The 24890-nt window shown below is 41.6% G+C and overlaps 1 protein-coding gene across 3 annotated transcripts; it reads left to right on the top strand.

The window, feature by feature from the left end:
• Window positions 1–132: 132 nt before the first annotated feature.
• On the top strand, window positions 133–24689 carry arhgap17b (Rho GTPase activating protein 17b). 3 transcript variants are annotated; one of them, XM_077556945.1, is made up of 21 exons: window positions 133–580; window positions 3268–3307; window positions 11216–11320; window positions 12172–12248; window positions 12343–12454; window positions 12541–12617; window positions 13594–13696; window positions 13777–13845; window positions 13936–14017; window positions 14093–14220; window positions 14583–14694; window positions 14793–14874; window positions 14937–15017; window positions 15644–15757; window positions 15846–15937; window positions 17186–17318; window positions 17919–18176; window positions 18596–18717; window positions 20449–20841; window positions 22668–22720; window positions 23882–24689. In XM_077556945.1, exons 1-20 carry the CDS (start codon window positions 528–530, stop codon window positions 22673–22675), a joined length of 2241 nt encoding a protein of 746 aa, XP_077413071.1. In that variant the 5' UTR covers window positions 133–527; the 3' UTR covers window positions 22676–22720; window positions 23882–24689. The 3 variants fall into 3 exon arrangements, with proteins under 3 accessions (XP_077413071.1, XP_077413070.1, XP_077413074.1); XM_077556944.1 differs by lacking the exon at window positions 22668–22720 and having other exon boundaries at window positions 134–580; XM_077556948.1 differs by lacking the exons at window positions 17919–18176; window positions 22668–22720 and having other exon boundaries at window positions 136–580.
• The last annotated feature ends 201 nt before the right edge of the window (window positions 24690–24890 follow it).

Raw genomic sequence — 24890 nt, 5'->3', positions numbered from 1 at the left:
CTGCTGTTTGTAAAGGCAGTATGATTAAACACATTGTTTTAGCTGTGATGAGACGGTGGCACTGTACTTCATGAAGTGTCTTTCCCGTGCGAAGGTATCACATGTGTGTGTGTGTTTGTGTGCGTGTTTGTGTGTGTGTGCGTGTGTGTGTTTGTGTGCGCGCGCACGCGCGCGTGTGCGTGTTACAGTAGGTAGGAAAGTCGAGTCGAGTCACTTCCTCCTTCTATTCCCTGCAGCATTAACCAACTAACCGACAACTAAAGTCACTCCTCGCTGGCATGTTGTCAGCTGGTCGAGACACAAGTAGTGACACTTTATATTTGCTTCTCGTAGCCTTTTATTGGAAAGTCGTTCCGGAAGGTTCGAAGAAGATTCGAGCGCCAGTGTGGAGTTTTTTGAGGCACAATGGCTCCGACCTAGCCCAACTTTTTCAGCCACTGTGAGGGAAAAGAGTTCCGCGGAGGTGCCGTTGACTTTTCTTTTTTTGGTGTGGTTTCATTTAAACTGGAACCAAGAGGGCGAACAACATGAAGAAACAGTTTAACCGTATGAAGCAACTTGCCAACCAAACAGTCGGGAGGTGAGTATTTGTTAGGGATAACTTTACAATAGCATGTAACTGACAGCTAACTGGCTGTTTATTCTTTTGTGGGCTTTAATAACACGTAACGACACGCGAAGCTTTGAAGTACACATGAACAGTTAACACTTTACACGTCATTTTGTAGTTAAAAAAAACGTGGGCGAGGTCGGAAGGACTGGCTGGCACAGGACAGTCACTTAGCTAGTGTAAACTTAACTCATTGTGAGTTATTGAGAAAGGAAAGTAAAAGTACTGTCTTGTTAATTAGTATGTGAATGGTTGAATAATTACTGTATATCAAAAATAATAACAGGCCACCTGCAAAATGTAATGAGATACAGTACAAGAGCGATATTTAAAGAACATAACTGCTGTACAAAGATAATAAGGCCCATATAAAGGTGCTAATTGAACAATGTGTGTAGTTGACCGTACTAGAGGTCTGGTATCGAACCAAGTATCCACCCATCTACTCTACCTGCCTACCGAAGCACACAACCCCGATACCTACCTCCAAGAATACACACCCACCAAATCAAGTACCTCCCTAGGTGACCTTGACCTTTTGCACGTGAAGTCAGCCCTCATGGGAACGCTCAGTCTGGGACACTGGACGGCAAAAGAACCACTTGCCTGTATTGTAACCATTGAATCTCGTACAGCGTAAAGTCCTTTATTTAATCGATTATCTTATCAAATGGTCATATCTTGCTGTGCGGTCGGTTGTACAGACAGACAAAGGAGTAAACCAAATGTTGCTTTTTATCGCATACCTACTAATGAAGACAAAAGACGTCGATGGATAGCAGCAATCAACAGAAAGGACGGGCAGTCCACAAAGTATTCACGGACTTGCAGCGATCATTTATTTTGCGAGGTTAGTAGATAAATGTTGTAATTAGTAGATAAATGTATATACATTTTACTAGTAAACGTACACTGTAACAAAGATTGTAGCAGAGGTGTGGAATTGCGTGTTTCAAATCACATTAACGAGCCAGATAGTTAGCGTCCACTCCAACTGCACGAACACACAGCTTAGTTTTAAAATGCACCTTCTTCAAAACTATTAAGTGCATTTGACTGTTTAATAATAAGGGATTTCGTCTTTGTGCTTGGGAGTTTTTCACTCTGCAGCCGGAGTCATAAACATGAAATGACTGCATAGCTTGCCACTACGATAGTCATTTGTTCCATGCTAGTAAACATAGTAACATAACATCATCACAGCGTTTCAATATAGAACGGACTATGTAAAAATAAGTCAGTTAGCATGATAAACAAGATTTACCTTTGCATTACGAGGTGTATATTGTGTGGGGATATAATATTGTGTATTTGATTCAGTGATAAGCCCATTCCTCAAAAGTGTTTGATGGGATTCAAGTCAGAGCGGTCATTGCTGGTCTTGCTGGTATTTCATGCAGTTCCATGTGCCTGATTCCACACATGCAATCCTCCAACAGGAGTTGTAAAAGGCCACCAATACACGTTGGCTGACTGTTTACCCTACAGTTCACTCATGAAGTGGCGTGTTTGAAACTGTGATGTGTTTTTCAGGCAGGGTCAGTTGGCCACAGAGGGATTGTGTGGAGTAAGCATTTTGTGGATGTTGACAGCCAGTAACAGTGGAAGGCAGCGGGTGAGGGAGGGGTTGGGGCTCTGAATGCCTCCATAGAGAATGTGGGAGCTAGTTTATTAGGCTTGAATGGAAACATCGTTTAAAAGTTGTAGTCACACAAGGCAGACATTGCACATGCTTAAGTGTACATGACACAAATCAAGATTTAGGACTAACTTATTGCAAAGGTTGTACCGGCGCGCCCAACTTTTTTTCTTTGGTGCACCCACATTTTCCACTCCATCGCATTCAACCGAATCAACACTGCAGTTCTATAGGTTCACTCTTAAAAAAATAAAATAAAAAAGAAACTGACTGCGGCAACCCCCCACCCCACCCATCCACACACACACACACACCCCTCCAATGGCTGGTCGTACCAATGCAGCCCACCTACTTTATTGGGCGCACCATAGAGAAATTAGGGCGCCCAAATTGGTCACAGTCCAGAGCCTTGCAAATGCTTAGTCCTAGTGTATTGTGTCAAATCGTCCAGCCTAAATATTAAACATTCCCCAGAGAAACTTCAACATGATGTCATGATTATGAATAGAGCGTTTGAGACATGAACGAGCCACTTGACAACCTCCAGCGCACATTTGCACACCTTCTCCTGTTGCCATAACAAACACGGTGACCCAACAGGAAGCGTGTGTTGGGACACGCCGGAGGAATCTGACAGCTCCTTTCTGAAGGAGTTAGTTGATGCTGACTGAGTGTGTGGCTCTGTCGAGTCAACACACAGTTTGACTGTGCACATAATTGTTATTATGGTCAAGTGTTATCGTGCTGACTCTTATTCTGCTGTGTACATAAAAGACAGGTTGAGCTAGATTTAGAAGTTTCAGCTTGTTTGCATCAAATTAAGCTTTGCGTACAATATGTACAGTTGATGATCCAACACAATAGCACCGAATGTGAAACCAAGCTAGGTTGCTCTAAAACTAAACTTTACATTTAAACATATGCGCTCCTCCATATCGCTTTATAATCTTGCACTGTTGTTTACACGGCATGTGTTTGAACCATAAGTCCAAATGTTCACTTGGGTTTCTCTCCTCAGGGCTGAGAAGACTGAGGTACTGAGTGATGACGTCCTCCAGGTAAACACTTCACACACACAAATAATGACTGCTGCACTAATTTAGATGGAAGATCAATATTTGGGGTAAGCGAGGGTGTTAATCGCTTGAGGCTGTGGTTGTGAGGTATTATGCCTGGTGCTTGCTAGGTAACGAGAAAAAATACACGCGCATCTGCCATTATATTGTAGAAGGGCCGCAAAGGAAGGACCTTGGTTGAGTTTGTCTGTTTGAATACATCATCCTCATTGAACCAAAAAGTAGCCTATTGGGTAACAGTCAGTCAGTCAAACACAAATACAACACATGATTTTTTCCGTTTTGTTTGAGGATTTATTTTCTCTTTTAGCTGTTTGACTCTCATTGGAATCATTCATTACCGCTCCAAAAGCAAAAAAATTCATTAGCTCAATAGCATAAAATGCTCACAGAATTTTTAAACATCCATCCATCCATTTTCTGAACCGCATATCTTCACTAGGGTTGCGGGTACACAACTTGAACTACCAAGCAGAGTCCAATTGCCTACATTTTTAGCCTTTGTGGATTATCATGACCTGGATGGCCAACAAGCTACACTGAAATATTTTTGAAGCAAGTATAAGTGTATTCTTATTTATAATGTGACAAGACATTCGAAATTAAAATTACTTAAGCTATTATTAGGTTAACAAAATGGTATGGTTTGCGCTATTTATTGCATGCTAGCATACAATCCAGCATGTACATATTTATGTTACATCTTTTGCAACACTAAGGAACTTTCAGTTGACGTTGATTCTGGCGACGCCATACGGACAAAAGCGGTATTGTTGTGTCTGAAGGAAGACCATTTCCTATGAGGACAAGCGCATTGCGTAGTTTATTTTTCCGCTCACTCCAGTGAGTGAAGTCTGGGACAATGTTGATCCTTGACTACTTTCATCCGGGGTAGCTTTTGTCGTATGCCATAATGCAGTCAGCAAATTTGTAGTTTTTTGTGTGGCAGTGCTCCTACCATCCTACTCAAAGTTGCTTTGTGGCGGTAAAAATGATACAGACCCCCTCAGGCTCAGACCATGGCAAAGATACCAGTAATTTTAAGTTGATGTTTCATCAGAAGAGTTATGAAAATATTTTATTATGGTAGAAAAGTTCCTTAGTGCTACTTTAAATGTATATTTATATTTAATTTGAACCTTTTTATAGGGCACTCATTGAATATTTATCCAGATTTATGTGGTCTGACTCTGACTGTAACATTTTTAATTAAGCATTAGTTTTCTTGACATATTACCTAGTAGAACTCACATGGTTCTTCTACATGTGTTACCAAGTATGTGTTCCTTGCCTGATAAAAGTCAAATAGACAAAATGATAGTTAAGTATCACGTATTGATTAAACAAAGGAAAACTGGCATCTATTACTTGGTTGTAACCATCTTAGACACTGTTGATTCAGTCTGTCTAAAAAAAAATGTTTACCATGACTTCACCTATTGGATGCTGAGCTGAGGTCCCAATAAAAATATTTTAAAATGAACCATTCATTCAGGAAATTTAGGCAAAAGCTTCATTCCGAGCTTACTGCAAGGAATGCTGTAGTACAGTGGGAGTGATTTTCTTGAAAAGTCAAATATGGAAGTATTTTCCCCTTAAAAGCTCTGCCTGGTAAAGTCATTGTCTTCATTCACGCCAAGTTTGAAGCAAAATTCTTGGAATTGCAACATCATCCGGAGTCTCGGGTTTGACGACTGGGAGGTGTCGTGGTTTTCTGCAGAGGCAAACCGAGGGCAATGTTCTGCTATCTTAAAATGTTAGTGAGCGTGATGCGGGGGTGGAGACAGGCGTGCATCGGAAAGAAAAGCTGACATCACCGTGAAAAGTGGGAAGTGCCGAGGAGCAACGTTTGCCCACATGAAGGGATCTCGATTATGTGAAATGAAAGGCTTGGTGATCAACCTTTGCTCAATCTGACGATTCTGGTAATAAAAATATCTGAAGCAAACTGTGCCGTTCCCTCCAGAAAAGGCATGTCTTCCGTAGTGTGAATGTCAGGAGCTTTTTGTTGCGTTAGACATTCCTTCAGTAAGGAATGTGACCATCAGTGCGGTGCAAGGGTTGGAATTGCTGCTTCATCAGTCATCTTTGCGACATGCGCTCAGATAAGAGTCATCTCTTTTTGGGTGTGCTTCATTTAGTTTAGAGCGCCATCTACACATAAACAGTGAGAACTTTCTCTCTGGTGGGTTTTCTCAATTCCCATTCCAGTTAGAATGCTTCGGCACCCCCCACTCCTCAGTGGCCTCTGACGAGAAATTTGATGCTTTGATTTCCTTGGCGTAGTTGTCGTTTCACTTCCATTTTTCCCCCCAATGTTGTTTCGCTTCCATTTTTTTTTACAATGTGCTTTGCGCTGGCTAAAGCATTGATCCTGTTTGGACACGTCTTGCCTCTGTAGGAGAGTTGTGGCCTTTGTGTTTTAATGCTACCTGAAGGCCTGGGGATGCGCACAGTGAGATCTTGTTGCAACTGATAAAATATGTTCAGCACTTAACAACTAAAATGCAGTTAAAAACCTGGTTCAATATTAAATGTACAAAGACAGTTTGACATTTTGAGTGTTAGTGGAAATAGACACCACACAAATGTGATTTGACCAGTGACGATGTTTAAAAATAATCTAATTGTGGCCAGCCTTCCACACTCCTTATAATTGCATTTGCTATTTAATATCGCTGGCATTACTGTACCTCCAGAATCATGACTTTTCAGGAGGCCCCAAACACAGCATGTTTGGTCAACCATTAACATTGCATCATCAAAGAAAAGAGCAAGCTATTTTCAACTAGTTTCAACTAGTGTTGACTGACCAATATTACAGATTTTTGAAAAAATATGAAATTTAACAAATTGTCACATTTCAACCCGACACCATCAATAGGCAATTCTTTTTTTCAAGGTCCTCTTCCCAAGTTTTCTTTTTTTTTTATTCAAATCAAACACAAGCACTAAATTAATCTGTTTTCTTCAGAACAACTTCACAAAATTTAACCAAGCGAACGTGGTGAAAACATAAGCCAGTCAGTAAGTCACAAATGCGATTAATGCAAACAAGCCTGTGGCTTTATCACTTCAACTTTTCATGTTTCATGAAAAGATGATGTGTAAACATGTGGACTGCACTTCGACACTGAATGAATTAATGAAATGTACACACATACCTATAACCTACTCAGTCATTGCAGCCTTTGAAATTTGAAAACAGCATTCTAGTACATTGCAATGTGGATTTGAATTTGATAAATTTTTCACCCCTACTACGTAGTATTTTTTTGTTAGCTGTAGCCCACATCACTGTTTTGTACAAACAGTTCAGACATTGAATTGGTATTGGTACGTAAGACAGATCAACAATGAGGACAAAGTAGGTTGTACCTGCTTCTCCAGCTTGTTAGATGTCAAATATTTTCTGTGGTGGCTGGTCAGAGGTCGTCAGAGCTGTTTCTTTTCATGGCATGCAGCTGTTGAGGATGAAAAGAAGTTGTAATAGCCATCTTGTAAACCTTTGGCCAGCTCACCTACTTCAGGGCTAAGGCTGGCGGGATTGCGGCTATGGTTCTGTTAATTGTTAAATAGTCCATGGTGCAACATTAGGATAAAACTCATGAAACATAGTAACATATTAGTGAAACTGTAACACTTGAAAGGAAGGACCAGTATACAGCCTCTAATGCAGCGTTTTTCCTGGCTCAAATTGAGGCAAAGGTGGTATCACCCCTACTATGATTGGTTTGATATCAGTGCCAATACCAGTCTTATTTTAAGGTATTGGTACTCGCGGCGGTGGACCGATACCATTATGGTCCACTCTCACGCAACCATTTTACGATCAGGGACGAGAAATCAGAAATTATATGAATACAAATTAATTACAAAGTTGCCATTAATGTTTGCCATTTTTTCCACTACAATCATACTGTAAAAAAAATTGTCCACTAGTACATATTAAATTGTAAATATAGTTCAGCGTTGTTGTAAAAGACTATTATGTTTATTGTATATACTGTGGCTTTATGACTTTGGTGATGGCTGGAGCGCGCCACCTCCGCCCCGCAACTAGGAAATGGGTGTGCGCAACGGTTGATCCATGATCTGTTTCTTCTTCGGTACATTCATTTAAGTTTTTGTTTTTAAAGAATAAAAAGGAAAGCTGTTTCTTCTTCGATTGTTGCTTCAGGTCTTTCCGGTGCACTGCTGTTGATATAGCGCCTCCATAATGGCGTAACACTGCAACTGCAGTTAAAATGCGTTCCTACCGAGCTCAATCAACACAGCTGGAGCGCTGTATTGAGCTATATCATTGGCTCAGGCTGGAGGTGGCAAGCAAATTAGGTGTAGGTGGCCGCCTCTGAATTTTGTACACAGGAAAAACCCTGCTCTAATGCTTGTTTTATGTCAATAAAAATAATATGCAGACAATAAACATAAAAAAATACAGTGTCAACAAACATGCAAGAAGAAAAAAAACTGCTTTTGAACTTAACAGAAGAGGCAGTTTCTCGCTGAAAAGGAAGCACATTCCACAATTTGGGGGCAGGCAGGAGACTGCTAGGCTTTTTCTTTTGTGGGAGACAGTAAGTAAAAGGCGGTCAGCAGACACAAGTGACCTAACAGGACCAAAAAGTTACACCCGATCCACAAAGTAAGAACTTGACCATTGAGGGCACGAAGAGTGACTGAAAGAAAATGAAGAGCTAAGGAATCAATGCAAGGATGACAAAACTGGAGTTATGTGGCTGAACCTATGGGATCTGTACAAAAGCCAAGCGGCAGCGTTGTCACCTAATTTGAGATGGTTTAAAGACGTTTTGTTGAGGCAGATGAAGAGAGAAGGCAGGTGAGGAAAAAATTGCAACAGTCAAGATGTGAGAAGACAGAATGAGCTAGTTTAGAAATTTTAAATTGGGTGTTAAAAGCAAGAACGGGCTACTATTTTAAGTTTTAAAGCTGAGCAACATATTTGTGAGGTAAGTTGCTCACCTTCTTGTTGAATGTGTATTTCTCAAAGATGTTCCCCATTTTAATGTGGGTTTCAACCCTTTTCAGCTGAGGTTGAATTGGAACATGTTATAGAATTGACAAGTTGGAGCTTGTTTGTCTTCTCAGTGAATCTCTTTGCAGAATCTACTTGTAAGTGAGGATGGGAGTAGGTAGGAGCCTCGGTGCAGTCCAGCATCTCGCCAGTATTTACTGGAGAGTTAAACCTCCAAGGCTGACATAATCTGTTCCGGGATGTTGGCACTAGTTTTGCCTGTATTGTCTTTTGTTTTGTTTTATAAAGCAGTAGCAAAATAGTTAATCCATATCATAATCCCTTTAACACAGTGCTACTCAATTATTTTTTGTTAGACAAAAATATCTCACAGCCTCCCAACTCTCTGCATTTGTATATAAAATTGGTGTGTTTGTCTATAAAATTATAGTTAGTGAGTGGGTCAACCGCAGCTTACTTTACACAGATGGGGCCTGCAGGTGGTCGTCGCTGAGTCCTGTGATTCGGACTCCCGTCACTTGTCACCTTCTGATTTGCTCTCGCAAACTTTTTTTTTTTTTAAACTAGCTTCTCCCATTAGTTACCCACTCCAGCCCATGGCTCAGACTTAACTCTCGCTTGCTGCTTTTGTTAGCTGCTCTGGCTAAATCTGGTTCGTTCAGTCTTTCGGCGTCACTCGCCGGGCTTCACACTGGCTGCCAAGTCGCCGTCGCTTGCCGAGGTGGTGGCTTGCGACGTGTGGTCTAGTGACATCTAATGGTGACTTATTACACACTGTAGCTTTAAAAAGATGCTCCTTTTGGAAACTGGCCACAAAAAAGCCAAAGAAAAAGCAAAACACATGCAAGTCAAGTCAAGTCTGTTTATATAGCCCTTAATCACACAAGCGTCTCAAAGGGCTTCATATGCCTACAGGCTGCAATGGATGCCGAATGGGCAAAAATGTACATAGTTTGTGATACTAAACATTATTAACTAGAATAGTGCGAAAGTCCATTGAAGAAATTGAAGCATGTATGATATGATCATGAACTCTCGAGTGCTCTGAGACTTGGGGTCTTTCCTCTCTTCGGATGAAGTTCATATACGGGGTGGTTTCTTTAGTCACACTCCAGATCTGCTTAAAACATTTGAGTCAAAAACTACACACATTTTGAACACTGTGCGCCTCTTGGATCATTCCAAAAGCACTCGTCAGCACCAGACAATGGGATCAGCTGATGCATCCAGACCGTCGGGCCGCCAACACTTTGGCAGTCCGTCAGGCCACTGGAGTTGTTTTCTGGCATCACTTGTTGCTCGTCTGGATCCATTTGAGCTGTCAAAGTATGTAAATCTGAGCCGAGGATTGGCTTAAGATGAGCTAATCAATTGGAACCAGACAGGAAAGTTCATTTGTGGTCTGGCATCAGCGTTTAACAGAGGAGGGGAGGAGGGGAAGTCTGTGATGAAAAAAGACCGTAAAATCTAAAATGTCAAAATGGGAAGATGAGACAGCAAAAGATGGAAATCTCTCCGCTAATGAGGCTTGTTTAGTTTGAAACAGGAAGAGGAAGTGTGCTTTTAGGTGATGCCATCTTTCTCAGACGTACTTTTCAAAGTTCAAAAAGAAACTCCAAAGGACAGGGCCTGCTATCAGGAGAATTGAGTACAAAAATATAACAACCACTGTAATTAGATGAAAAAACACTTATTGTTTGGATTACTTGGAATAGCTTCCTTTTTTAAAAATTCCAAATATTTTTTTTCTAGCCTGGCCTACTACTGCTATGGCAAAAGACAGATTTTTAAGCAGGTAGTAAGTACCCTGGTATATGTTGTGTAACATTAGATTTCTAATAATAAAATAAAATTAAATTTAAAAAAAAAAAAGAGAGAAAAAAGGAAAAAAAGGAAAAAAAAAGATTTCTGACTAAATTCTGAATGTAGTAGTCAAACTTTAGTAATATTTCCTACCAAAAACGTGTGTGTTTATTTCCAAATGGACTATTGGTTTTGGTAGAGAGGTACTGTATGTGCTCTCCGAGTGTGTACAGTCTGCGTTTGCAGCTCCTGACAATAATATACTTTCTAAAACGAGATGAATGTAAAGTCGACATATGTACAGCACTGTGCTATAGCCCCCATTTGTTGTGTTGTTTTAATTAACCTTTTATTCATGGAAGCCATTTTGATGTTTTTCGTGAGGGTGGATTTTTGTAAGCCTACTTTGCTGTTCAGTTTGCTTGAATATTGGTCTTGGTCTTGTCTGTTTGTATTGTACATTTGTTTTATTATTTTTAGATATTTAACTTAATACCATGGGAATGGTTATACATTTCACTTCATTGTGTCTTGTACATGAATACAAAGACATGTACCTTATTTGTATGGAAGAGACAGAATAGAATGTAAGGGGAATTCACACTAAAAACGTGTACTTTTACGTTTTAGTATTGTATTCTAATAACTAGACCAAGAAAGTCCAGATATGGTCATTCTAATTTGTAACTGCTGTTTAGCACAGTGCTGTATAGTTTTAATTAAAGCATTAACTATGTCATATATAGTTTTAAATTATGCATTAACTACATCATAGCAGAAAGTAGTGAATAATGACAACTGAAAGTTACTTCACATGTTCATAAAAACACCCCATCCATCTGTTTCTTATTTGCCCGTTATATCACCACACAAGGGAAGCGCCGCCAACTCGAGCTTGACAAACGCCATCGACACCCTTGTGCTGCCTTTCAGTCACAACAGAAGCGTGATGGAGTGTTGACAGATCGATGTGCTTCGGAGAAGCATCTGTGTTTTGAGCCCTCCCATGTTTCCTTGATGATGAGCTGTTAAAACAAAGTATGGCATATGTGTGTGTGTTAATGTTTATGCTGTATTGTTTTGACACTCAGATCGAGAGGCGCATGGAGCTGGTACGCTTGATGTCACACAACACACACAAGAGGCTGGTGTCCTGTCTGCAGGGCCAGCTGGGCACAGACACCGAGAAGAGACATGTGAGTCAACCAACGTCCATCTTTCCACTTGCACTTGAACACAACTCCGTATTTTGTGACATCATAAAGCTCGCATGTTCCCACAGGACAGTGAACATTGTTGCGAGAACCACTCAAGATGTCAGGGGAGAATGTAACATGCATACAGTACTCTTTGTTTCACCAGGGATGCATCATCACTGACGAAACGTGCTCTTGTGCAATAAATACAATATTTACGTAACACAAACATGAGAGGAACTCGGCGCAACATGTCTCTTTCCCACACGCACATTAGCAAATTACTGCTAGTGTAATGATATGAATATAAAATGTCTGCAACACTCGTTGAGTTGAGATCATACTGTAGTTCTATAGCATTATATTGAAACATGCATCATCCAGTTTGAATAAAGTTTAAGTTACCTAACACGGTTGTGTAGAATTGACTGCTTAAAAATACACATTCTGTTAAAGTTTAATTTTTTTAAATTCCAATTCATTGTCACACCCACCTAAGTGGGGGGGAATTTGTTAGCCGCATTTGGCCCATCCCCTGAGGGTGCGCTGAGCTAAGGAATCATTTGGTGATCTAACCCCCTAATTCCAACCTTCAATGCTGATTGTCAAGAAGGGAAGCAATAAAAAAAAAAAGAAGGGAGGCAATAGGTCCCATTTTTTTATAGTCTTCAGGAATTGAAACCATGACTGAGCTGGTGATGTGTACAAAACAATTTGGAAAAAGTGAAGAAATTAAACAGGTTTGCGATTGTTATTCATATTATTAAACTAACAATCAGTAGTTGCAAGCATCCCAGTCACTTGTGTCACTTTCGTTAATGGAGTTGTCTTTTTTTTGTGTGTCCCTTTAGAAAAAGCTACCCTTGACCGCATTGTCTCAGGCCATGCAAGAAGGTGGCTCTCAACTGGGAGATGAGAGTCTGATTGGGTGAGATAAGGAAATGTGAACTTCGTGTAAAACCGACTGTCATGATGCAAATGGTCCAATAAGGAAGATGTTTGTTTTCTCTGTGTGTGAACAGCAAGATGATGGATGTGTGTGGTGAGGCAGAGAGCAAGTTGGCCAGTGAACTGATGCAGCATGAAGTGCAGATCGAGAGAGATGTTCTAGATCCTCTCAACACGCTGGCCGAGGTACAACACATGCTTTCATCTTTTCTTCTCTTTTCTTTTCTTGATTTGATTTTGCGCTCATTGGTGAAACTTTTGACATCTCACAGGTTGAGATCCCCAACATACTAAAACAGAGGAGGCAACTCGCCAAACTGGTCCTCGACTATGACTCGGCCAGGACAAGGTTGTGTTTCCGTTTTTCTCGCCATATGCTGTATATGCATTACATCTGATAAACCCAAATGGTGACAGTGCAAGTTTTTTTTAATATATATATTTTTACCTATATTTGTTAAACATGCACAAATCAACTATTCAATTTCTGGAGGCATGGATAATAGGACAAGGAAGTAAGTCGGGCTGCAACAATTCTTGAAATAAATAACTTGATTACAATCTCTGCCTCAAAGTTACGCAGTGTAAAAGTTGGCACTGTGCTCGGAGGAAAGAGTGCGTAAAAGACAGACCAAAGTTTGGAAATGTTTCACACTTCGAAAAGATCAAATGTCTGTTTCAAAGCAGATTGGCTTACACAATAGCACATGATTGCCCACACAACTGACTTGATATAGGCTATCATGGTCAGTTAAAACATTTCGTAATGCCCCATAGTTGGTCAAGGATAGAGATGGCCACTGGTGCTCTTTTTTTATTGAAGAAATTATGACAAAATAAACACATGATAAACACTTTCACACAAGCTGCACGGCCACAACCGACGCCGGCGAGTCTCAACACACAGACTGGCTAATGGTTAGCTCGCTAACAGACAGGCGCAACTTGACATTCTCATTTGCGGGCTCCCACGTCACTCACCAGGCCAGGCCCTGCCTTTAAAGTCACATACATTCAAAGTCACCGATACTGCAGTATAAAACGTGATGAGGTGACCCCAAGTGGACATAAATAATACTTGTATACCTAATATGCATTTTTTTTTTAAATTGGTATTGTTTAATAATGCAAAATACACTTTTTATGCGCTTACTCGACTAAATCGATGGGATAATCACTGGAATAATTTATTGTAAAAATATTCCATTGCTCCAACCGTAGAAGAAATCATTACAATTTTGGTACCGATTTAGTACCTTTGAAATTCATCATTTGGTCCATGAAAGACAATTTTTTGGGGGGTGTAATAAGTGATGGTCGTGCAGGTGGTACCAAGCAACCAAGTCTAGCAACCAGGCCATGGCAGCTAAGGTGGACTCCCTCAAAGATGAGATGGAAGAGGCTCTGAACAAAGTAGAAATATGTAAAGTAGGTTTCCACTCCACTAAAATACATGACATAAAATGATCATATTTTTTCTATAATGCATCTGGACGTTTTTCCCGCAGGACCAGTTATCAGCAGACATGTACAACTTTGCGTCCAAAGAAGGAGACTACGCACGCTATTATCTGATGGTGGGGGCAGCAACGACTAGCTTCACCACATTTTTTAATCAAGAGTGATAACCAAAGACACCCACATTAATGCTCGTCCATGTATGACAGCTATTAGAGGCCCAGGCAGACTACCACAGGAGGTCTTTGGCAGCTCTGGAGGAAGCTATTCCAAATATCCAATTACAGCAAGGTGAGCAACGAGACATTTAATTACCAGAAGAAGACATGAGCACATCACCACCAAAGTGTCTCCCTTTTTCTTTAGACTCCTGGATGGAGAAGCCAGCATTCGGCACGGCCTTGGAGGAGCACCTCAAGCGGAGTAACCGGGACATTGCCCTGCCCATTGAGGCCTGCGTCATGATGCTGCTGGAGACAGGGATGAAGGAAGAGGTATGCTCAAGAGAAAGACAGATGAACAATAAAAAAAAAAAGGAAAAACATTCAAATGTTTCTCACCATCTTCATTCATCTTGGCTAAAAACTAAAAATACATGGCCATAGATGACCACAATGTATTCCATTGGGCATTCTCCAATTATTTTGTACAGTATGTAAGAAAAGTTATATGAAGACTTGTACCTGAATATATTCAATAACATAATTCGTAAAGATTAAATACATGTGTTGAACTCAAAAGTTAAAAAATGACTTAGCCAGTGATTCTTTTGCGTACCAAACATAGTGATTCACTGCTCTACAATACTTTTATTTGAAAATACTTTAATTTTGATACTAACATATTTACCATGTAGGGTCTGTTCAGAATAGCAGCGGGAGCTTCAAAGCTAAAAAAGTTGAAAGCCGCACTGGACTGTTCCACGTCGCAGCTTGAAGAGTTCTACTCCGACCCCCACGCCGTCGCCGGTAACAACCTTTCTGGGTCTTTACAGCCTCACAAAAGCCGAAACCTGATCTGCTTCAGATCCTTTACTCAACTGTTTTACGGACTCGTTTGCACACAGGAGCCCTGAAGTCGTACCTCAGGGAACTTCCTGAACCTCTCATGACTTTTGGCCTGTATGATGAGTGGACACAAGCATCGAAGTAAGAAGACACCCAGACCGTTGTTCCAACGATGGATGGTAACGTGTGTGTGTATGTTACAGTGTGCCTGACCCTGACAAGCGACTTCAGGCTTTGTGGGTGACATGTGACCGTATGCCAAAGACTCACAAGGCCAACTTTAGGTAGGTGCTGTCCAACTTTGCCTACAGTTGATGGAATACATTTGATGCAATAAGAAGAATTGTTCCTGGACAAAGAAAATCATAATAATGTTCTCTTTTTTTGATGCCTTTGGACAGTGGTTCTCAACCGCAGTCCTTGAGTAGCCCTATCCCAGCCTGATTTTTTTATTTTATTTTTTTTATAATAAAAAAGTGCAGGGAGTTTGCATTCTCTACATATATTTTTTTAATAAAGTGGAAATTAAAATAAATCCATAAAAGAAAAGTTCCTAATATCTCACTGAGCGACAAATGCATGCGAATGTAGCTAATTTGGGGTTTTCGTCAGTGTTCGTAAAAGGTTTCAAAAGGTCTTCACAGACAGTAAAAAAATGTCTGAATGTTATCCAAATGTCTTTGCGACAAGTAAAAACTATCTGTGAACATCTTACAAATCTTGATGAAAACTCAAAATTCGCTTTGTTTGCAAGCATTCACCGCTTAGTGCGAAACCAGCTTCATTGGCCTTCAGATTTGTAAAAAGGCTGATGTTGATATTTGTGAAAATGCCAAATATCTGCATCGATAATCGGCCCGGCCGATAATCAGTCTATCCCTACTAAATATTGTTGACTTACTACTTCCAGATACCTGGTAAAGTTTCTGGCCAAATTGGCTCAAGACCGCGACGTCAACAAAATGTCTCCCAGCAACATCGCCATCGTCCTGGGGCCCAACCTGCTGTGGGCAAAGACGGAGGGGTGAGGGGACTCTACACACACTGGCATCGGGTTATCTTCGTTCGCCGCTGACCATTTACCTCCTCTGTGGTCTTTCTTATCCCTGCAGGACACTCGCAGAAATGGCTGCGGCGACATCGGTCCATGTGGTCGCCATCATCGAGCCAATCATTCAGCATGCTGATTGGTTCTTTCCTGAAGGTAATGCTTTAGTACTGGTTTAAAAAATACATCTTCTATCCGTCATGGCTGAAAAGTAGTTCCAAGGAAGGGGTGGGGGTAGTTATCGCAATCAGATAATTTTTCATAGTTGTTCAGTCCAAATTTATACCCAGTGGCTGACACAGCCAGATCACTTAAGTGTCCTGTAGTCGAAACTAGGGATGCACAGAAATGAAAATGTTTGGCCGAAACCGAAAATAAAAATGCTTGGCCGAAAACCGAAACGGCGAAAAAAAATTATGCCAATTTTTTACTATCATTGTAATTCTTCTTTTTCTTTTGGCTTTTCCGTTCAGGGGTCGCCATAGTGAATCAGTTGCCTCCACCTAACCCTGTCCTCTGCATCCTCTGCTCTCATACAACTTCATGTCTTCTTTAACTATATCCATAAACCTCCTTTTTGGTCTTCCTCTAGACCTGCCTGACATTTGGAAACTCAGCATCCTTCTGTCGATATACTCACTATCTTTCCTCGAGACATGTCCAAACCATCTCAGTCTATTATTGCATTTATTATAATTAATTTAAATTATTATAATATTGTAAAATATTTATTTAGCACTGGCATTTTAACCAAGCACAATATAAATTGAAATGTGCCCACACCGCAGACATGTTGGCTAATCGTACATTAAACACCAAATGAGGATAGAGCATTTTCTGGGGGTGCGATTGCCCTTTATTGTCAATGTAGTTCACACAGGCGGGCACGGATGCGTACTGCGGGACAAGCTGCGGCGCACTTAAAATCTGCACATTCAGATATTCACCAACATTTAAAAATAGATTAAATACATTTGTTCGCAACAGCTAATCGGCTTCGGGAACGAACTTCAAAGTCACAGACAGCGTCCTGTACAGGTCTGTAGCCACCCGGAGATAGCGTTAAGTGTTTCCGTGTTTAAAACTGTTGATAGCAATAGTGCTAGCATTAGCTAAAATATTTAGCACGGCCACCGGGATGCCGATGAAAAAGTGGAAGCGTTTGAGGGGCTCTTACTTTAAAAAAAAGAAGAAAAAAAAGAAGGCGCTGCAGGAGAAAGAGTGGCTCACCTGTACTGCAGTACACGGCAGTTCTGTCTTTTTTCGACCCACTTAAATGTTGTACACCAAGCGCCCCTCTCCTCCGGTGTGCGTAATAACTCGGGGAGCTGCTGCGACAGACCAGTGCAGATTAGGGTTACAAATGTAACCGTGTTGCTTGGCTGCTATCTTTCTTTTGTCCAGAGGTGGACTTCAACGTGTCGGGCATGTTCGCCTTGCCCACCCACCCAGGGACGTCGGACGGCGAACTCGAGAGGAAGCGCCCCGGCAGCCTCGTGGGGCAAGACGGGGACACTCAACCTCCCCGCAAAGACAGGTACCTGTCTCGCGCCAACCTCAGCCTCAGCCTGCCGCTTCCCCTCCCATCCCGTTCCAAGACACCGGGCAGGCAGGATTCGCGGGGCCCGGCGGTGTCGGCCCACTACGTAGTGGCCAACGAGACCATCACGGTCACTGAAACGGCCACCCAACAGCCAACGTGTCCAAACTTTCAGCCTGTGCTCTAGTCCAAAAGTTGCTCCCATGAATCCCGTCAGGGAATGTTTTTGTATGATTTTTTCCACTACTTTTTCAGTATAATCTTTTGTGTTCTCACCTGGAACTAAACATGTAGCACCTTTCACTATTCTTGATGTTACAATATGTGGTCTGAATTCCATTGTGTACCCTTTTGTTATCCCCGTACCTTCCAATTAAAGCTTAGGTCATACTGTAGTTTTCCTGTTGTGTGTTGGCTTCCTGACATCTGTCTTGTGCAGCGATGTGAGTTGAAGTTTATATTGGGTTGTGCTTTCGGAGAGGTCGTCTCTGTCGGCCCTCTGTTCTCTGTTCCTCTTGATGTCTCCTGGGCCTTTTCTTACAGTTTGTGTGTGTGTGTGGTTTGTCCTCTCCCCTTCCACCCCCTTCACTTCCGTAGCACTGTTAACAAACATCCGGAGGCCAGCCCACGTAGAGCCGGCACCACTATTAGAAAGCAGCCACAGCTAATCTCACCCACCTCCCAAACCCCACTGCCCCACCAGGAGGGTGGGGGTCCCGCCTGCTCTGAGCCCCAACCCCAAGCTGCCACCCAGGAGGCCGAGCAGCCGGGCCCGGCTGGCGGTCTAGGCACTGGGGGCCAGGTAGCCGCCGCGCAAGCTCACTTGGTCTCCCAGCTGGGCACAGAGGAGAGCAGGTAAGGAGTGACGTAGCTGAGGTAGCCGCAAAATACTCCCTGCAACGCCGCCTGCTCTCAACCAATTCAAGCCACCCGGATCGCCCTCCCCTCTTGTTTGTTGGAATCCAGTACACAAATTCAAAATGTATGACAAGTTAAATCACGTGACTCTTTGTTTACAGGTGTTGTTTGTCTCCCCTGCCTGTCTTTAATCTCTCCTTGCTCTGCTTTCATTAATCTTGCTTGGTTGGTTCTAAATCTACCACTTGGTCTGATCTGGCATGATGTACTTCACAAATGTTTCATCATTTGATTTTGTGTCATATTTGTAACCTGCAAGCTTGTTTTCATGTGCATGCCTTTGCACCGGTGTGTCACAATACCTTGAATGTCAGTCTCAACACGGAAAATGATTTGGACATGTTTTATGTCCACAGCCCGGCCCGGGAGCACACATCCACGCCGCCTCCACAGAGGAATGGGTCAGCCCATCTTACAGCGGGAACACCGCAGTCACAGAGTGGATCCAGGGGGCCCAGTCCACATATGGTCCGCAGAGGTAAGTGCTAAACATGCGTTACATGCTGTTGCCTGTCATGCCAATGACGTGGAATTGATCATCAATTTAAAATAATGAATAATACAAATAAATAATGGTTTGTGTAATAAAGTGCATGTGAAGTATAATGTATAAAAAATAAACTCTGGCAACCCCGTCATAGTATCAACAACTGAAGAATTGACGCATCCACGACATGAACAGAAGATGCTATTATGCTAAAGATGCTAACAAGCTTTGTTGGCCTTTTATACAGAACCTTGCATACAGTGACACGACATCCCACAATCAGATACAAGTGTGGGCACCCCTGATAACCCCGAGAAAGATATTTGATTGCTTTGAATTAATTTAGACAAAATGTTTACTGCTAAATTCTTCAGCTTTTTTTTTTAATCAGCTTTATTAAACCATAGAACAAGTACAGAACAGTATACCCGAAATAAACAAAATGAAGCATTATATATTAGTGTACTTCTGTATGATAAAGGCTACTTTTATCACTATCCTGCGAGCATTCAGGTCTCAGAAAGTGGGCCGTGCGTTTAGTCCGCAGAGCTGGTGCGGGGGTGGGTCCGCACCTAATGACGTCATAGAGTGAGCACCCGCTCGTTTTTTTAGGGTTGGGAGGGGCTGGTGCTTGGAGTTCAGAATGACCTAGAATTTCTCATAGAGGGGTGAGTGGTCACCACTTCGGTGATGTTTTTGGTGAGGAATTAGCATTTTAACATGGCTAAAAGCTCCCCCCAATTTTTTTTTTCCCACTTTACTGTCCCTTTAAATATATCATAACAGACAAGCACAGCGACCTTTGAGAGGTGAAATGGTTTATTGGATTTACAAAACGTGTGCAATAATTGTAGACTGGTTCTTGAATGAAATGAAATGAAAATTAGGTTAACATTTAGTAGATCCTCCTTTTTGCAGAAAGAACAGTCTTCCAATAGCACCCATTGGGTGACTTGATGTAAATGGGATCAACTTAATTTCACCTCTCAAACATCACTGCGTTAAGTGTGCTGTGTGATATATTTAACTGAAATTGCTGATTCCAACAAAACAAATGATTTTAAAAGGAAAATCATGTAAATGGTTAAGAGTGCCCAAACATTTTCATACGTCTGTATATTACATCATCAGAATCAACAAAATGACTTGTCACACTCTTAACTAAAGCTTTTAATACAACAAGGTGAGAGTCTCAGGTGTTAAAACGTATTCTCTACATCTCTGGTACTGCTGCGATACCATCCCCTCAAAATAAAACATCGCCAAGCCATCTTCATCCACTAATTGTGTTGGTGATTATAAACAACAGCAACATGGCTGTTTTAAAGTACATTTGAACAGCAGGAACTTGAGCGCGATCAATCATATTTGGACCATGGGAGCAGTAAATGTTTTAAAACAAACAGTCCTTCAAGATTTAAAGGCACATGTATGAATTTAAAAGTTCAATCCAACTTAACTGTATCTAAGCAGTAATATTTTTTTGCTTGCCACTAGAGGGAGCCTGCACATCAAAGTCAAGTCATTTTTATTTATATAGCTCTTTCAAACAGCCTTAGCTGTTACAAAGTGCTTTACAGAACAGCCAACCACAGAATGTAAAACACAAAGGCCCCATGCCATGTCATATGGACGTCTGTCACCAACTGTACATGCTGAGGAAATACGAAGCAGTCTTTCAAATACAGTATTTGTCCCCTTTTTTCATTTGTGTCAATGCAGGAACCAAGAAACAGGCGCCAGCACCGCCCAAACAAGCCAGTCCCTTCGCCTCGCATTCTGCCAGCCAAACTCCAGGTCCCACGAACCACCCGCCCATCACCCCCAGGCGCCACCCGGCCAAAGAAAGCCCCATCCACGCTCCGAGCCACCCGCCCCCGCATCCGCCGACGCCGGGGGAGCAGCCGTCGCCGCCCAGGACGCCCACGCCGCCCGACACGCCGCCTCACGACAGCCCCCAATCGCAGCCGCTTGCTTACCAGTATGGCTCGCTCCCCCGCCCCTCCCGGCCGGCGCCCAAGCCGCGGCTCCGGCCTAACATGCCGCCGCCGCCGCAACCGGCAGCCAGCGACAGCTGTAATGGCCTGTTGGGCTCCTCGTCAAAGATCATCACAGGTAAAGCAGTTCTCTTTTATCATCAACTGTTGCGGACGACAGTGAAAACCTTACAGGAGGTTCTCGCTATTATGACGATAGCGGCAACATGTTGAGGTTACAGATAGTCTAATACATCTTCATATGGTTTAATAAGGCACTCGCAGCACCTAATTTATGTTATTCAGTATTGTTTTGTATCTAGGGTCTCACAAGTTATTTTCATACAATTTGTACTGTATGACTTTTGCAAAATTGCCATTGGTGTTTCTATAGCATAGTTCATACTGTTAAAACTCATATGTAAATTCATGTCATGATATCAATTGCATCCTTTCACAGTAACGGTATATGTCATGATATAACATTTAGGGTAAAAATGATTGCTAGCAATTTTAGAAAATTTCCAAATGTTCAATATACGCACGATATTATGTTCAATAATTATATATCAACATAATCTGGCAAATGACAAAATAGAGTCTCTCCTTTCTGCCTTGTCCTGTTCTTTTATATCCGACAGTAGAAAAATGTAGGTTGAACAAAATGCAGCCATTACTCCCATGGACTCTCAAACTGTGTTTATTTTGTATAAAATGGGGAAATGATGTCATCTACTGATGGTTGTGCATCAGTAAAGTTGTTTCCAAATATGACATTCACAGTGGAGCGTAATCAGATTCTGCCCCATCTAGCGCCGTTGAACAACATGTAATTGACAAGTATACTTGTCAAAGGCAGTGAATGTTAATGATGAATAAATGAATAGGTTTATACACTCCCATTACATGAGCAAAATTGATCAAGTAAAAGTGATCAAAACAAACACAATTAGGATAACATTTATGGTGAAAATCTCAAGTCAGAATTGTAAGCACTCCCTAGTGCAAATTAGTGCGAGCAAAAATACTACTGCTGATATTTAAATGAAATCAATACAACTGGCTATCAGTGTAGTTTTCTATAATTCATTTAAATGACTCTGCCCATGGATTACTTAGCCCTTACCAATTATGTAGTAAAGAAAGCAAGTCTATTAGATTTATCAGAGCTCAAAGATCAAAATTAAGAAGCAGCAATGAAAATGACACATTACTCTTTTGTGCCATGTAAGTGTTCTTTTTCTTCAATTGGACTTAAGGTAAAGGTTCTTAGATTTGAAATATGGTAAAAGCTGCGAAACAACCAAAAAGTTTTGTATGAGAAGACACCAAAAAGAAAAATGGAGACTACTCATCTGGGTAACAGGACAGTCCAGGGTGAACATTGGCCTGGCTTTTCATATCATATCAAATCAACATCACACTTACAAATCCAGTCGGTTCCACTATGATCCACTTGTGGCCATTGTGGGACTAGTACTCACTCAGAACAAGTGGACGATATTGGGCGTTGATTTGACCTTGTGTAAACTTTGGACATGGACATGTCCAACTGCACTGGCAGTTTCTGGCAATGTGTCTGCACATTGCTGTTATCTAAAATGTATAACATATAGACTGAAAAGAATCAATAATACAGACAGCGAGGTGGAGTAGTGGTTAGCGTGTCTGCCACGAAGGTGTGAAATCTTGGCTGTGGGCCTTCCTAACGAACGACTATGTGCTCAGCGATTGGCTTTTGACCAGTCCAGGGTAAACTACAAGTCAAAATTTGTTTAGAGATGTAATATGCAAGAGTTCACTGAACATGTTTGTTTGGATGACTTGCTGGCTGAGTGGCATTTTCAGCTTCTTCTTCTTCTTTTTTTTTTTTTTACTATTTGGCTTTTGGGTTTCAACTGACACACTCATTGTGGTTGTGGTGACGTGAAGCATGATGGAATGTGTGTGTGTGTGACGTTGCAGATGTCTGAGGTGGCGGCCTGCCTGTAAGACGGGCTTTGCAAGGCAGGCGATTGGTAAGACGGACTCTTCCTGGCTGACGTGCCTGGTTTGCTTGCATGTGTCTGTGTTGCGTTTGTGTGGGCGCCGAGTGTGTCACTAAGCACATGCAATTCTCTGGAAGGATACATACAGTGTGATGCGTATGTATCAATGCAGTCCAGACAGACTAACATCGACCTCGGAAAAAAAACAAAAAACAGACAGTGTGCTGTTAATTGTTTTATGTTCTTCACATGTACACACCAAGGACTCCAAATAACATTTTAGTCCTACAAGTCTCATCTGATCAGGCAGGAGAAGCACATGCTTCCTCCTTGCCAATCAACAAAGGGATACTGTCATCACTATTCTTATTCTGCATTATAATGATGCAATGATGCCTCAAAGTACAAGTTGAATTTGTTCCGTGACCATGCTTGCAACTCAAAACACGAATCAGACTTCTGCAACACATTCTGTAATCATTTTTGATGAGAAAAAAATTGCACTCTGTAATATTGCACTTATGGAATCATACAGTGATGACCTCATGAAATTGAATGGAAAGAATGACCGCATGTTTTTCTTCACTTGACGTTGTGCTGCTCCTGGGGGCTTAGCCAAAGTAATATTAGTCATTTTTTGCAGAGGATAAATAATATGCCTGAGTATGGGTATTTGTCTACATGTGTTGCAGCACCATTAACTGTCCAAATATATGTTGTTAATAGGGTTAAACCAACACTGATGATGTTGTTAGCCTGTCATTCTGCTAGCATTAAGCTAAACAGACTTTCTCAAGGCAAAGTTATGTGGTTGTTTTAAATCTGTAACATGCAATTGTTTAGTTGGACAGTTAACCAAAACCACGAGTGGCAGGAAATAGCTGGAAGCTTGTTTTTTTTTTTTTTGGGGGGGGGGGGGGGTAATCTGCCAAACTGCCTCGTGTTGTGAATTGAGATGACTTCCCTGCCACCATGGTTTCTCAAATTCATGCTAAAGTCAAAGCAATCAAATCGTACAAATGACAGCTTATATCTCCAAAAACTTGGAGGTTGGGTCACTTATATTTTCAGGCACCACTGTAATGGAGTCCTTAGTGTCATCAAGTGCGTATAAAGACACTGTCATGAATAATGCGTGTGTGTTTCTCATGCTGACCTTTTCCCCTGCGGTTCGTCTGCCGCCCCATGCAGACAGCGGTCTGGATCTGAAAGGGGTCCGACGAGCGTGGATCCCGGAGGTGATCGCGAGTCAGCAAGCGGAGCGACCCGCCAACCCGCCGCCGCCGCCCCTCGACCCGCACGCGGAGAGCACCTCGCTGTGAGCGGGAGGATCATCCGAGCACTACGCGACCAAATCACACTCCCACGCGAGCTTCAATTGACTCTTATGTGACGCTTTGATGACAATCTGCTACAAGTCTGACAGCAGGCTTGAACAAAAAGTATTTTTTTCTATGAATCTATTTAACGCACGGCCGGCTTCTAAAGTGCATGTGAAATTGAGAGGACCAAAGAAAGGGAAATAAGATGAAAAGGAGGTGCTGTATTGACCTGTGGTGGTTGTTGACCAAAGTGCAATTTTCAGCACACGTCTTCCAGTGGCACATATGGGGTTAGTCAAGTTTTTATGTGGTAGTATTATATCAAAAGGGGAGGCGGGGTTCCTTGACTTTTACAATTATATGTATTTTTTTTTGGACTGATTTATTACACTCTAAATTGCTTTGAGGATATATTTTGTCATTGTTTTTCAGAAGTGATTAGATTTATTTAAATATAGTATATATTTTCAATGCTTTATTGGTTATTGACCAATTCCACTCCAAAATTTCAATGCTTTGACCAAATATATCAAAAGCTTTCATCATGTTGACAATCTTCACCTTCTTGGGCTCTTTTCAGCTCATTGAGTTGTTTATTTTTGCCGGTAATGCTGAAACACTGAGTATACTGTTGCTGCATCATGACTTGTGATGAATAAAGTTTTACAATGTTCTCACACCTGTCTTGTAATGTGTTATATTTAACTCATTTACTCCCAAGATTGTATAAATTCGTTCTATTTTAAATAGTGCCATGGTCCCAATAACTTATTTCTACGCTTTTTGTTTTTTTATGCTAGTGCATACAGAAGGCTTTGATGCAGCTTCAGACCTGAAAAGGTGGCTTAAAGCAATGTTAGCTATTACAAAAAACGGCC

This window comes from Vanacampus margaritifer, chromosome 2, assembly GCF_051991255.1.
Source record: "Vanacampus margaritifer isolate UIUO_Vmar chromosome 2, RoL_Vmar_1.0, whole genome shotgun sequence".
NCBI lineage: Eukaryota > Metazoa > Chordata > Actinopteri > Syngnathiformes > Syngnathidae > Vanacampus > Vanacampus margaritifer.
Note: the sequence above shows the minus strand (reverse complement) of the source record. Positions and strands in the feature narration are given on the sequence as shown.